This window comes from Vitis riparia, chromosome 7, assembly GCF_004353265.1.
Source record: "Vitis riparia cultivar Riparia Gloire de Montpellier isolate 1030 chromosome 7, EGFV_Vit.rip_1.0, whole genome shotgun sequence".
In the NCBI taxonomy this organism is placed as follows: domain Eukaryota; kingdom Viridiplantae; phylum Streptophyta; class Magnoliopsida; order Vitales; family Vitaceae; genus Vitis; species Vitis riparia.
The window spans coordinates 22,430,338-22,444,205 of record NC_048437.1 but is presented as its reverse complement, the minus strand read 5'-3'; the positions used below and the strand labels follow the sequence as shown (position 1 = coordinate 22,444,205).

General features: G+C 38.2%; 3 protein-coding genes across 3 annotated transcripts; 2 read left to right on the top strand and 1 right to left on the bottom strand.

Moving 5' to 3' along the window:
• LOC117918163 (ABC transporter C family member 5-like) lies at positions 1-2,317 on the top strand (the record flags this gene model as incomplete). Its single annotated transcript, XM_034834678.1, has 3 exons — positions 1-79; positions 191-430; positions 1,545-2,317. Coding segments are annotated over 3 exons (432 nt in total), but the record flags the coding sequence as incomplete, so codon positions are not given.
• Positions 2,318-2,355: 38 nt separating this feature from the next.
• Positions 2,356-8,830, top strand: LOC117918162 (ABC transporter C family member 5-like). The gene is made up of 9 exons (XM_034834676.1): positions 2,356-2,484; positions 2,625-2,789; positions 4,082-4,376; positions 4,803-4,839; positions 4,925-5,036; positions 6,402-6,707; positions 6,885-6,948; positions 7,060-7,299; positions 8,418-8,830. Exons 1-9 carry the CDS (start codon positions 2,356-2,358, stop codon positions 8,528-8,530), a joined length of 1,461 nt encoding a protein of 486 aa, XP_034690567.1. The 3' UTR covers positions 8,531-8,830.
• Positions 8,590-11,985, bottom strand: LOC117918161 (mitogen-activated protein kinase kinase kinase 17-like). The gene is made up of 3 exons (XM_034834675.1): positions 11,773-11,985; positions 9,447-10,576; positions 8,590-8,662 (listed from the first exon to the last, which is right to left on the bottom strand). The coding sequence occupies exons 1-3, from the start codon at positions 11,983-11,985 to the stop codon at positions 8,590-8,592; spliced, it is 1,416 nt and encodes a 471-aa protein (XP_034690566.1).
• Positions 11,986-13,868: the final 1,883 nt, after the last annotated feature.

Sequence of the window (13,868 nt, the reverse complement as noted above, 5' to 3'; positions counted from 1 at the left end):
AAATACTTTGTACTGGCACTTGATAAGTCTCAGCTTGGGGATGTAATCCGCCAAAAAGTGCAAAAGCTTGATACGCCAGGTACATACACATTTTGAACATCAACTTTGCCTACCATCAACAATGTTTGTAGAAGCTTTTTGAGGTTGTTTGTAGCTAATTAGTCAGTTGTATTGTATGTGAAATTGACAGTGCTCGAGAATGGAGATAATTGGAGTGTTGGGCAAAGACAACTGGTTTCCCTGGGCCAGGCTTTGCTTAAACAGGCAAGAATTTTGGTGCTTGATGAAGCGACTGCTTCAGTTGATACAGCCACAGATAATCTTATCCAGAAGATTATCCGAACTGAATTCCAGAACTGCACTGTATGCACTATTGCGCATCGGATCCCAACCGTTATCGATAGGGATCTTGTTCTGGTCCTCAGTGATGGTATTTGCCATTATCCCACTTCTTTAATTCAACAGATAAAATTTTGTGCCAGTGCAAAAGATAATTAGTAGCTAATAGTTTTGGTAAGTGATGGTAGGCAAAGTTATATGTCTGAACCAGATTTCTAAGATTTTAAGTTTCCATTTTGATTGCAAGATGTTTTTAAAACTGATTAATGGTTCTATTGAGAATGTTGTTGGGCTATTGAGATAGGATTTAACAATTTCAACCTAAACCACATGGTTGGAAAGATTTTAAGATCATTACAATCTTGACTACCCTTTTATTTTGCAATTTTGAGATTATTGTATGATCATGTTCTGAACTTATCGTTGGCATTAGGTATAGTTGGAAACGGTTCCTTCGTCATTCACCGGTATTTTAATTAGACTCGGACAAGATGAGAATATTTATATTGTTGTCTTTAGGGAACTTGAATTGACAGATGCATTGGTGAAGGGTCTAATTTTTGGAACTAGTTTTATGTCTTTCAAAGTCATGGGAGTCCCTTTTGTGCCATCAATGAAGCTTTATACAGCACCAATATGGGAGTAAAAGTTTTTCCTAGTTGTCAGAAAAATTAAACCGAAAAAAAAAACAAAGAAAAAGGAAATAGTTCTTCATGGCTGCAATCTTCAGCAGAGAAGATGAATCATAATAAAAGGAAAATTGAAATCTTGGTAACTAATTTAGGTCGTAATGCTCGCTACATGGTTCTGCATCTTGTTTTTCATCTGTTCTCTTGCCTGGAAACAAGATACAACATTGGGGATTTCATGGTTGTGTTTTTTGTTTTTTTTTTAATCATTTATATTCCACTGTTAGTTTGTTGCATACCCTTCTTGTTTCATTGCTTTTTTTGCTGTACTCTTGAAAATCAGAGTTGCTTCTGCTTCTGTTTTGTATTGCTGCTTGAGTTTCAATGTTTGAAAAAGAAAATCCATGATATATTCAAGAGAATTTGGGATTAAATGAAGAAACTTGAGATTTGCTAAATCAACTTCTGAGCATTTTATGGTGTATAAAAGGTCATTTGAAGTACTCTGCCATTTATGTTGGTGGACAGACTCTCCATGTGAGTGCTAATGGAACTTGATTTTGGGAAACTTGGCAGGTCGAGTTGCAGAGTTTGATACGCCAGCACGACTATTAGAGGACAAATCATCCATGTTCCTGAAGTTGGTCACCAAGTACTCATCCAGGTCAAGTGGCATCCCAGATTTTTGAATTAGATGGTGTGCCTCAAAACCTTGCAGTTATAAAAGCAACAAGAACATACAACTACTCTAAGAATACTGCTCTTCTTGTGGTGGCGGCAGCGGCAGCTTCAGCTTCTGGAAAAGAGATGGGAGACTAAAAGGCAACCACAGGCCAAGAAGAGGAAAACAATTTGGTTTAAGTGCTGAAGAGATAATTATTAGCCACTTTTAAAGCAGGACTGGAGGATTCATGCATGGTTGGCATATGCCTTCATAGAGAAAATAAGTGAGGGTTGGGAGAGGTTGGTAATAATTAGGTGAATAGTAAGAAATGCGGCCCATTTGTTTCGAGAATGTGCAATAAAACTAGGTTCTTGCTTCATTAGTTTTACTTGTAGAGCATTAATTAGAGAGTCAAATGTGTATTCCACTGTTTCAACTGCAGAAATTATGTTAAGCAATTCTGCATGGTTCAAATTCCAGCCCTTGTTCTTCTTGCATTCTTACTCTCTCTGCCCTTACTTAAATCATGGCCAACCTATTAAAGTCTTTGCACTTCCATGTATGAATCTTTAAACTCTTGAAAATCATTCTCATCAATCATGGTAAGAATTCGATACACACATGTATGACCTTGGAACTTTGCTACTTTCATTCATATCACATGTTACAACAATGATGTATTGTATGATGGTTTTTCCAAAAATGTACAATTGAATAAAGCACATGTATGTTCTGGTTGCCACATTTGGTCTAGAAGCTGTGCAGAAATTGTTCGTAAAGATGCTTAGAAGTGTGTTTCGAGCACCAATGTCTTTCTTTGACTCTACTCCAGCTGGACATATACTGAATCATGTAAGTTTTCTGTTGACTGATCATACCCTCTTAAAATATGCTCGTCCTTTTTATATTACAATCTATGTGGTGCTTATTTTCAAATCGTTTTCCTTCTTTCACATTATTTATTGTCATATGGATCATTTGTGATTTACCAGGTGTCTATTGATCAAAGTGTTGTGGATCTTGACATTCCTTTTAGACTTGGTGGGTTTGCTTCGACGACTATACTGCTTCTTGGTATTGTTGGTGTAATGACAAAAGTTACCTGGCAAGTTTTACTCCTTGTCATTCCAATGGCCATTGCTTGCTTGTGGATGCAGGTAAATAATGACTGAATCTCTAATCTTAAATTTCTCAATTTTCAAAATGTTCCACTCTTCATGTATGTTTGAGATGGTTTCATTCTCTGCTTTAGAGGTATCAAGAACAAAAAATAGACAACACACAGATAAACACACATCTAAGACCACCTCCTAATCCCCTAAAAAGAGCAAAAATAATAAAAATGAAATAAAAACCATTTGCTGACCTGAACTTAGAACAAAGTACTAGCTATTAACTTGAAAAAGGGTTAGAAGAAAAAAATGATTTTAAGTAGTGTCCTCTAAATTTTGTTTACATATGACCATGATAGAGTTTACTCAAGTGCCATAAATAACAGTTAAGGAGTCTTTTCTTCTTCTATATCATATAATAAAACCATGTTATTTGAAGGGTTTGACTTCCTTTGAACATAAAATTTTTCATGGGGCAGAACAAGATGCATAACGTTTACATATCAAACAAGATTTCCCGCCTTCCTGGTATGTGCTTCATCCAATATTGAAGCTGGTCTATTAAAAATCCTTTTTAGGAATCCTTTCATGGGCATGGAATTAGGATTCACCTGCTGTGATAGCCAATCCAACCAGAAAGAAAAAACAAAAACAGAACTCATTCCTATTTTCCCTCCCAGACACATTCATTCTCTTTTGACACGGAGAATCAAGAGGTTGTTTTCCTAATATATTATTAGTCTTATTAGTGTTCCTAGTGGCACACTTCTGTTTGTGGAGAAGTCTCCTATACATTGATGCTAACTAGGTGAACAGCAGCACAAAAGATCTTTCATGTCCTTTCTCCATGCATGTTGCCCTGCTTTTGCCTCTTTCCAGTGGGAGATATAAAATGTCTAAATAAGTGTAAACGATCTGGCAATAGAGCTCTTCTTCAGTCATCCTTTTAGCCTACTGAGTGGCTAAAGGTACTTTGTGTCATGCAAGGTTTATTCAATGTAGCCCTTAATCCCTCTGCATTTTATTTCTCATTCTGTTTGGTATTGTAAGTGTACGACTGTAGATGTTTCTTTACCATACTCATTGTATAATGCAGAAAATGGAAAAGGGAAAATTTTGGAGTAGAGGTCAATAACAGGTACCTTCTGCTACATTTTACTATTCTAAGCGTCATGGCCTATAAACTTTATTTTATTTGATTGTTAGCAAGGAACAACTACATAATTTTAGTTGGTAGTGAATGTTAATCTCTAAATGAATAGTTTTTTTTTTTTTTTAATTTTTTTATGCTGTTTGGACCTGAAGTAAAATTTTAAGCATTGTGTACCTGAATGCAGAAATATTACATGGCTTCATCAAGGGAACTGGTTTGTATTGTTAGCATCCAGAAATCTCCAGTTATCCATCTCTTTGGTGAATCAATTGCTGGGGCCACCACAATTAGAGGATTTGGACAGGAGAAGAGGTTCATGAAGAGGAATCTTTATCTTCTCGATTGCTTTGGTTGCCCCTTCTTCTATAGTCTTGCTGCTATTGAATGGCTCTGCCTGCACATGGAGTTACTCTCAACCTTTGTGTTTGCCTTTTGCATGATTTTGCTAGTGAGCTTCCCACATGGAAGTATTGACCCAAGTGAGTTTTGCTTTTTGCTAAGTGGATCAGCTTATTCTAATTATGAATCTTACTTGATCTGTACATATGTTCTATGAGACTTTAGATAACACGAGTTCATACACTATTTGTTCGGGGAAGCAGGGACATGAACTGATCCTTTACAACTGAACTGGTGATACTTTTATTGCTACGCCCACACTTCCATGGCCCAGTTACATGGGCTAAAATATAAAAATATCTCCTATATTTGTGTGTGTGTTTCTGGCTCTGTGTTTATGTGTCTGTCTCAATGCATGCATTTAGTATCTTAACAAAACTGGATTTGTATACCTCATCTCATGTTACTATGGGAACCAAGCTTATGTGCATATGGGGTTTTTAGTGAAGGAAACTAGAAATAGTGAATTTTGATAACTTCTAATTTTGGTATACTATTGCTAATAGTGGCTGCTGGTTCTTTACAGGCATGGCAGGCCTTGCTGTTACTTATGGCCTTAATTTGAATGCTCGACTATCACGGTGGATACTTAGTTTCTGCAAGCTTGAAAACAAAATTATTTCCATTGAAAGATTCACCAATACAGCCAAATCCCAGGAGAAGCTCCACCGATCATTGAGAACTCTCACCCTCCATCCTCGTGGCCAGAGAATGGAACAATTGAACTGATTGATCTAAAGGTATGTGCTGCAGTTTCATCTTAACTCCTGTATGCATTCATTCTGCTTCTTGACAAGGTGCCATATCTATTTATACTTGGTGGCTTGGCGCCAAGTGCAGCTGTTTGTTTTTATATGGTGGGTGTGCATGCATGTGTTTGTAAGTTTCCTTAAGCCCTGCTACAGTTCGAGCTTTCATGCATTCAAAAGGTGCCCAAATATGTTCTTAGTATGTCAGAGTTGACCATTCATCATTCATGAGTCACCTAGTTAAGTTAGCTTCTTGGTTCAAGTAGCTATTATTATTTAGAGTCCATTTGACAGTACTTTTAGAAAACAATTCCAGCTTAAAAAGTGTTTGGAAAAACTTAGGAAGCACTTTTAAAATGTTAAAAATCACTTGTGGTGCTTCCTGGGGAGCACTTGATAGGTGATTCTTTCAAAAAACGCTTCTAGAGAAACAATTCTACTAAAAGCACTTTTCCTCTTCATGAGATTTTTCATCTTTATTTTTACTGTTTTTTGAATAAGATTATGACACATTGGAATATAAAATATTTAATTATCAGGCTTTCCATATGTGAGAACTCAGCCAAGTTCTAACACAACTGACTATTTTTAAGGGACACAATTGCAATGTGAAGTGCTATGCAAGTGAGATAGCAGCACTGCAACTTCAACTTTGGAATCCTTGACATCTTATATAAGGCTTATCCTAAAATCCCAAGCCTTGAGTCACCAGGCTTAGTAATGCGTAGTTCTTGAATTGATGGAACTTATAATATCACTGGTTATAAAAAAAAGTGTCATAATGTGCTCCATACACATGTTGAACTAAGTTGAGTGCTTCTCAGGCCTATTAAGTTATGGTGTCCTTACCATTCAGAAGCAACAAGTCTTGTAGTAGTATAGACCATACTTGCATAACCTTTTTTTTTTTATGGTCGTGCCAAGACCCAAACTTGGAACCCCCCCATATCCCCTCCCCAAACCCTTGCCACTTGAGGCAGGTCTGGATGGCATACCTAAACTCGCATCGTGCATTCCTTTCACAGTTTCAGTTGTTTCTTCATCATTTAGCCATCAGCACCCCCATATTTTCTTTCTTTCTTCTAGTAATTACTTTTTATTTTTTTATTAATCAGTTATAATTCAAAATTTGGTCAATTAAAGAGAGAAATGGAATAAGCTGGATTCAGGTTGCCAGAATTTTTTAGGATAAAAAAAAAAAGTTGGTTTCTGATTGCAATATTTATTTATTTAGGATTAAAACCTAATAGAAAGAATATTTTATAGATTAACAATTTTTTCTTATAGTTGGAGTGAAAAGTTCAGTCAATGCAAATTTGTTCACAGAATTTCCTGCTGATTAATCTGTTCTTATAGGTCCGCTACAAGGAAAGTCTTCCTGTTGTGCTTCATAGTGTAACCAGCAAATTTCCTGGTGGTAATAAAATTGGAATTGTTGGGCGTACTGGAAGTGGTAAATCGACTTTGATCCAGGCGCTGTTCCGATTGATTGAACCAGCAGGTGGGAAGATCATAATTGACAACATTGATATTTCAACAATTGGCCTTCATGACATTCGTAGCCGTCTGTGTATAATACCTCAAGATCCTACCTTGTTTGAAGGGACAATTAGAGGCAATCTTGATCCCCTTGAAGAGCACTCAGACCAGGAAATTTGGCAGGTAAAATTGCCATTAACCATTGGCTTCCAAGCCATTTCACTTTTTTTATTTTTTATTTTTTATTTTATTTTTTTGTCTTATTCCTTGATATATAATTGTTCCAAAGGCCCTGAATTTGTTAATATGCCCACAATAACAAAATGCTCCCACTAAAAACTTTGTCTTGATGTGGTACAGGCACTTGATAAGTCTCAGCTTGGGGATGTAATCCGCCAAAAAGAGCAAAAGCTTGATGCGCCAGGTACATACACATTTTGAACATCAACTTTGCCTACCATCAACAATGTTTGTAGAAGCTTTTTGAGGTTATTTGTAGCTAATTAGTCAGCTGTGTTGTATGTGAAATTGACAGTGCTCGAGAATGGAGATAATTGGAGTGTTGGGCAAAGGCAACTGGTTTCCCTGGGCCAGGCTTTGCTTAAACAGGCAAGAATTTTGGTGCTTGATGAAGCAACTGCTTCAGTTGATACAGCCACAGATAATCTTATCCAGAAGATTATCCGAACTGAATTCCAGAACTGCACTGTATGCACTATTGCGCATCGGATCCCAACCGTTATCGATAGCGATCTTGTTCTGGTCCTCAGTGATGGTATTTGCCATTATCCCAATTCTTTAATTCAACAGATAAAATTTTGTGCCAGTGCAAAAGATAATTAGTAGCTAATAGTTTTGAAGTGATGGTAGGCAAAGTTATATGTCTGAACCAGATTTCTAAAATTTTAAGTTTCCATTTTGATTGCAAGATGTTTTTAAAACTGATTAATGGTTCTATTGAGAATGTTGTTGGCCTACTGAGGTAGGATTCAACAATTTCAACCTAAACCACATGGTTGGAAAGATTTTAAGATCATTACAATCTTGACTATCCTTCTATTTTGCAATTTCGAGATTATTGTATGATCATGTTCTGAACTTAGCGTTGGCATTAGGTATAGTTGGAAACAGTTCCTTCGTCATTCACCGGTATTTTAATTAGACTAGGAGAAGATGAGAATATTTATATTGTTGTCTTTAGGGAACTTGAATTGACAGATGCATTGGTGAAGGGTCCAATTTTTGGAACTAGTTTTATGTCTTTCAAAGTCATGGGAGTCCCTTTTGTGCCATCAATGAAGCTTTATACAGCACCAATATGGGAGTAAAAGTTTTTCCTAGTTGTCAGAAAAATTAAACCGAAAAAAAAAAACAAAGAAAAAGGAAATAGTTCTTCATGGCTGCAATCTTCAGCAGAGAAGACGAATCATAATAAAAGGAAAATTGAAATCTTGGTAACTAATTTAGGTTGTAATGCTCGCTACATGGTTCTGCATCTTGTTTTTCATCCATTCTCTCCCTTGGAAACAAGATACAACATTGGGGATTTCATGGTTGTGTTTTTTTTTTTTTTTTTTTTTAATCATTTATATTCCACTGTTAGTTTGTTGCATACCCTTCTTGTTTCATTGCTTTTTTTGCTGTACTCTTGAAAATCAGAGTTGCTTCTGCTTCTGTTTTGTATTGCTGCTTGAGTTTCAATGTTTGAAAAAGAAAATCCATGATATATTCAAGAGAATTTGGGATTAAATGATGAAACTTGAGATCTGCTAAATCAAACTTCTGAGCATTTTATGGTGTATAAAAGGTCATTTGAAGTACTCTGCCATTTATGTTGATGGAGAGACTCTCCATGTGAGTGCTAATGGAACTTGATTTTGGGAAACTTGGCAGGTCGAGTTGCAGAGTTTGATACGCCAGCACGACTATTAGAGGACAACTCATCCATGTTCCTGAAGTTGGTCACCGAGTACTCATCCAGGTCAAGTGGCATTCCAGATTTTTGAATTAGATGGTGTGCCTCAAAACCTTGCAGTTATAAAAGCAACAAGAACATACAACTACTCTAAGAATACTGCTCTTCTTGTGGTGGCAGCAGCGGCAGCGGCAGCTTCAGCTTCTGGAAAAGAGATGGGAGACTAAAAGGGAACCACAGGCCAAGAAGAGGAAAACAATTTGGTTTAAGTGTTGAAGAGATAATTATTAGCCACTTTTAAAGCAGGACTGGAGGATTCATGCATGGTTGGCATATGCCTTCATAGAGAAAATAAGTGAGGGTTGGGAGAGGTTGATAATAATTAGGTGAATAGTAAGAAATGCGGCCCATTTGTTTCGAGAATGTGCAATAAAACTAGATTCTTGCTTCATTAGTTTTACTTGTAGAGCATTAATTAGAGAGTCAAATGTGTATTCCACTGTTTCAACTGCAGAAATTATGTTAAGCAATTCTGCATGGTTCAAATTCCAGCCCTTGTTCTTCTTGCATTCTTACTCTCTCTGCCCTTACTTAAATCATGGCCAACCTATTAAAGTCTTGAAAATCATTCTCATCAATCATGGTAAGAATTCGATACACACATGTATGACCTTGGAACTTTGCTACTTTCATTCATATCACATATTACAACAATGATGTATTGTATGATGGTTTTTACAAAAATGTACAATTGAATAAAGCATCTGACCATTTGGTCCCCTAAACTAATACACTCCACGCTCTCAAATTTCCTTGCCCAAGCTTTCTCCTCCTTTTGGCTTGATAGGAGTCCTCATCAGACCTTATTCCATTCAGAGGAAAAGAAAACCAGCCTTAACCCACTGCCTTCAGCCTTGCCCTGTACATAGTATACACTTCTTTGCCCTTTAAAACTTGAAACTTGATGTTCTGACCCACCTTATTCCATTAAGAGGTTGCTTACAGACCTCTGGCCATCCTCTGATAGAAAAGGGTGCCGCAATAGCATAAGGGCTGACCACCTCTCGTCAATGTCCCTATGAAGACAACTTTCCAAGAAATGCCTCCCTTGCTCTGAAATGTCACTTGGAAATGCTGGGAGTTCAGGGCTGTAAGCTATCCGCCTCAGAAGATCTCTCATGTCGGACCCTTCAAATTGTTCACAACTCCAGACCAGCTTCCCAGTTATCATTTCTATCACCACACACCCAAGGGCCCATATATCTGAAAGCCAACACTGCATGTTATGTGTCAATAATTCAGGGGACATGTATCGGAAAGTACCTCTCACCCCACTGCATCCCTCATCATCCTCATCTGCAGGGTCATAATAGGCTTCCTTGGCCAACCCAAAATCACCAATCTTTGCTCTGAAACCATTGCAACAAGTCGGCACTAGTAGAATATTATCGGGTTTTATGTCGCAGTGGACATAACCATGGCCGTGAATATAACAGAGTCCTCGAACTATATCCCGAGTATAGCACCTCACCTCATTCTCCGGCAATCCAACCCCACCAGAATTCCTGATCCGACTACCCAAACTACCCCCACAACACTTCTCCAGCAATAGATTGTAGTAAAGTTTTCCGTCACCCGACCTTGTGATTTCATCCCCATAACAGCGCACCACATACGAACTGGAATTCAGAACACCAAGAATCTCCATTTCGCTGCGGAGGGATGACGCTTTGGAGGTTTCCGCTGATTTCACCGCCAATTCAGAGGGCATGATGCAACTGCCGCCATTATCATCAATGAAAACAACCGGTGATTTTGATCTCAATTTTGCAGAGTATACAGACGCAAAGCTTCCTTGGCCCAGCTTGTGGCTTCGAATCCAAGTCAGACCATCAGAATTGTCCAGGCCTCCTCCATGAAAGAAGATCCTCCTCGCAAAATTGAATGGAAAGCATCTTCTGATCATCCATTCGTAATTGTCGTCATCCTCATCCCTACGTCTTTTCGCCATCCCCATGTTTATCTCCGTGATCGCAGATGAAGTACTTTTTCTGAAAGCAGAGGGAAGTCTTGGGTTTATAGGGTTCTTGGAAGATCCAGCTGTTAATAAATTGAAATCCCAAATGCTCTTTCTAACCTGAAAAAGGCGGGATTTTCAAATCCCTAACGGTCACACAACGCGGGATTTTCAAATCCCTAACGGTCACACGCGGGATTTCCAACGGTCACACGCGGGATTTCCAACGGTCACACAAACGCGGGCTCAAGCCTAACTTCTAAATCCAGCCCTGTTTCAACTCCAAACAGAGTTTCATTATCTCAAAGCCTTCATCAACAACCTTGATTATCTCGAATTAATTTTTAGATTTCTCTAAAAAGATTTAAATTTTTGGGTCAATAAAATTAAAAAATTTATTAAATTTACATCAATTGTTTTTCATTTTTAATATTTTGTGGAGCCAAAGAAAAAATAATTTAAATTCGATAAATTATATTTTATATATAACTTTAAACTTTTTTTATTTATTTTAATTTTTCTATATAAAAATTGAATTATATTTGATTTTTAAGAAGAAAAATATTTAAAAAAATTATTTTTTATATTTGATATTATTATAAAAAATATATAAAAAAAAGTGAAATATAATTAAAAATTAGTTATAAATTTATAAAATTTTAAATTATTTAATATTTATATAAAAGAATTGAAATAAATTAAATAAACTTGAAGTAATATATAAAAATGATTTATTGAATTTAAATTTATTTTTTATTTTTATATTTCTTTTCTCCTATTTTTTTTTCTATTTATCTTATTTTTCTCGCATTTTTCTTTGAATTTTTGTAATTTAAACATCACTCAAACAATTTAAAAATATATAATCAACTCAATAGAATAAAATTAATAATTTTTTAGACTTATGACTGACTTGGTCATTAACAACTTTCAAAGTTCATTAAACCAAACCATGGAATAAATTAGACACCCATCACTTTCCCAAAACTTCACTTTCCATTGACATCTTCTGTTGGGAACATTTATTCTCAAATAGGATTACCACATTCCAAAACAAAGTGATGGTTTCAAGGCCTCATGGCTCCTTCCTTGTTCATACTCTTAAACCTAGGTGAAGATCCTCTGAAAGGTTTAATTGGATGTGAAGTTGAAGTTGGAGCACGTGGTTTGGCTGAAGATAAGAGAGGAGCTGAACCTAAGCCTTGATGCAACCAAATCAAATTGTAGAAGGTTATCCTCCAACTGGTACCCTCCAATAACAATTGAAGTTTTGGGGTTTTCTCCTCTATCAACAAATCCAAGGCACAACACATCACCATTGAATTCGCTCCAAAAATTCTCCAGACCACGCTATTGTTTTGCAGAACAAGGTCGATGGTAGGAACAACTGCCCTACCTCGTGTGCTATACACATTCTTTGAGTTGAAGTAGACGTTGAATGGTGCCACTATTGCCACTCTAGTGATGTTCATGGAGGTGGTCGCGTTGATGAAGGCCTTAGTGAAAGCACTGTATATGGAAGTCTCCATTGTTGATGCGAGGTCAACTGAGGTCAGATCCTCCTTATGTTGTGCCTCTCAAAGCTTCTACCTAACAATGGGGAATTGGGTGAGTTCTTTCCCACACAAAGGATGTCCGGACAGGTGGTTGGGGTATGCCCCTCCGAAGCTTAAGTTAGACACAGGTAGATCAGACCATTTCAAAGGGAGAATGAATAGGCCAGCTTTGCGCGTACCTAAGTTATGCTTCATGAGTGCTTTTTATAGTGCTAAAGAGAAAACCACTATTGTGCTGAATAGGCACTTTGACCTTCTCTATAATGATGGCTACCCTGTAGGTGGCAAGGCAATCATTATAGTTTTGGGCGGTTGGCAGGTGTCGTCAGAAGTTGTGTCATGATGCAATTGTCCGTCATTTCAACTTGCTTAAGGTATGAGGCAATGAGTGATAATCAATTGACATGGACATGAGGATAGGGGAAGATCCCATCAACCATTTCCATGTCAGATGTAAATGATTACATGTAGCAAGGAAGGCCTTGAAGGCTGGCCGGAAGGAGTCGTCCGCTTAGGGGGTCCGATGCCATTTGCCATACGTCCTTGAGGTCCAGATGGGAGGCTCTGGACGTTGTGGCGCTACCCGAGTAGTGTAGAAAGGAAGTGACACGTGGAGAGGGTGTCCCCACAATGCCCTCTTTAATCAGTGTACCTATGTCCGAACAAAGGTGGACAGGTTATGTGTATTTTCTAATCACCCCAATCTTTGCAAGACACGTGTCGCTTGGGGTTTTCAACGAGGGTCGCTTTCACCGAGGTCACCTATTAGGCGGCGCGTTGTGGAGTGCGCTTCCAAGTGGCTTGTTTTTTGGGATCCCTAGGGTTTCGGTCTCTTATAAATAGGGGACTTCAAACCTCCTGGGCTAATTTTTTTGACATTATTGCTTTTGGAGCTTTTTTTTTCTCTTCCAGTCTTCTGCATTTGTTCTGCTACAACTTCGGTCGCTACACCTTTTTCTACGGTTTCACAATTTTTCTCAGGCCTGCCTCAAGCGAGCCTTGTTTCTGCTAGCGGACGCCTCTTCTTGATATTGGCAAGCTCGTTCTCCCTTTGCATTGGTTTCTTCTTTTTCATTGTTCATTGGTCTGCTGTTGGGGTTGTTTTTGGATGCAAAATGAACGTTGTGAGGTTCAGAGTGTAGGGTTTTAATGTTTTCCCTGGAGAAGGCAGTTGTCGCTGGGGGAAAAACCGATAGCACTTGCTAGAGTTAAGGTTTTTTTGCGTCTTTCTCTTTTCACTTCTTTTCCAGTGGTTCCTTAAATGGTACACATAGGCATTTGTTTTGTTGTGGTCATATAACAGGAGAGGGGGAGGGTGGGGGAGGGGTCCTTGGTTAGAGCTTGCTTTACAGGCTAGGCTAGGTAACTTGCCCAAGTATGGGTTGTAGATCTGCGTAGGTTGATTGCTATATATCTGAGGGGTCGGGTGACTGTTTCTAACGATCGACGTTGTGTCGTGCAGGCTTCACGCCGTCTTATGCTTCAGTATGTCAGCAAGAGGGGACATTACTTCTATTAGCACGGTTGGTAAATGCCAGAAAGGTGGCCGAAAGGGTGCGGGCGCCGAACGCACTTGGACGGAGCACCTTACCGAACTTTTATCTAAACGGGAGTTCCAAGAGCGTTTTCGCATTCCGAACGACATCTTCGTACTCTTGGTAGACGACGAACCTACCCCTATTGAGAAGCAATCTCACAATGTCATCTACTTCAGCGAGGAACAGTTCAACGTCGCCCTCCGCTTTCCCTTGCCTTCCTTCTTCAAGCAGTTTCTTCACTTCACCAAAATCCCTCCAACCTTCATTCACCTGAATATTGTTAAGGTGTTGATAGGGTGCAACATCCTAGACATGTTT

Excerpts from the sequence above, each read along its gene's own strand:
- LOC117918162 (XM_034834676.1), top strand. The coding sequence starts at position 2,356 with ATGTATGTTCTGGTTGCCACATTTGGTCTAGAAGCTGTGCAGAAATTG. Across the intron at positions 2,485-2,624 it reads CTGGACATATACTGAATCAT|GTGTCTATTGATCAAAGTGT; the intron begins GTAAGTTTTCTG and ends GTGATTTACCAG. Across the intron at positions 4,377-4,802 it reads ACATGGAAGTATTGACCCAA|TGGCTGCTGGTTCTTTACAG; the intron begins GTGAGTTTTGCT and ends TATTGCTAATAG.
- LOC117918161 (XM_034834675.1), bottom strand. The coding sequence starts at position 11,985 with ATGGAGACTTCCATATACAGTGCTTTCACTAAGGCCTTCATCAACGCG. Across the intron at positions 10,577-11,772 it reads TTTTTGGAGCGAATTCAATG|GTTAGAAAGAGCATTTGGGA; the intron begins GTGATGTGTTGT and ends CGCCTTTTTCAG. Across the intron at positions 8,663-9,446 it reads CTATCAGAGGATGGCCAGAG|TCTCCCATCTCTTTTCCAGA; the intron begins GTCTGTAAGCAA and ends GTTCCCTTTTAG.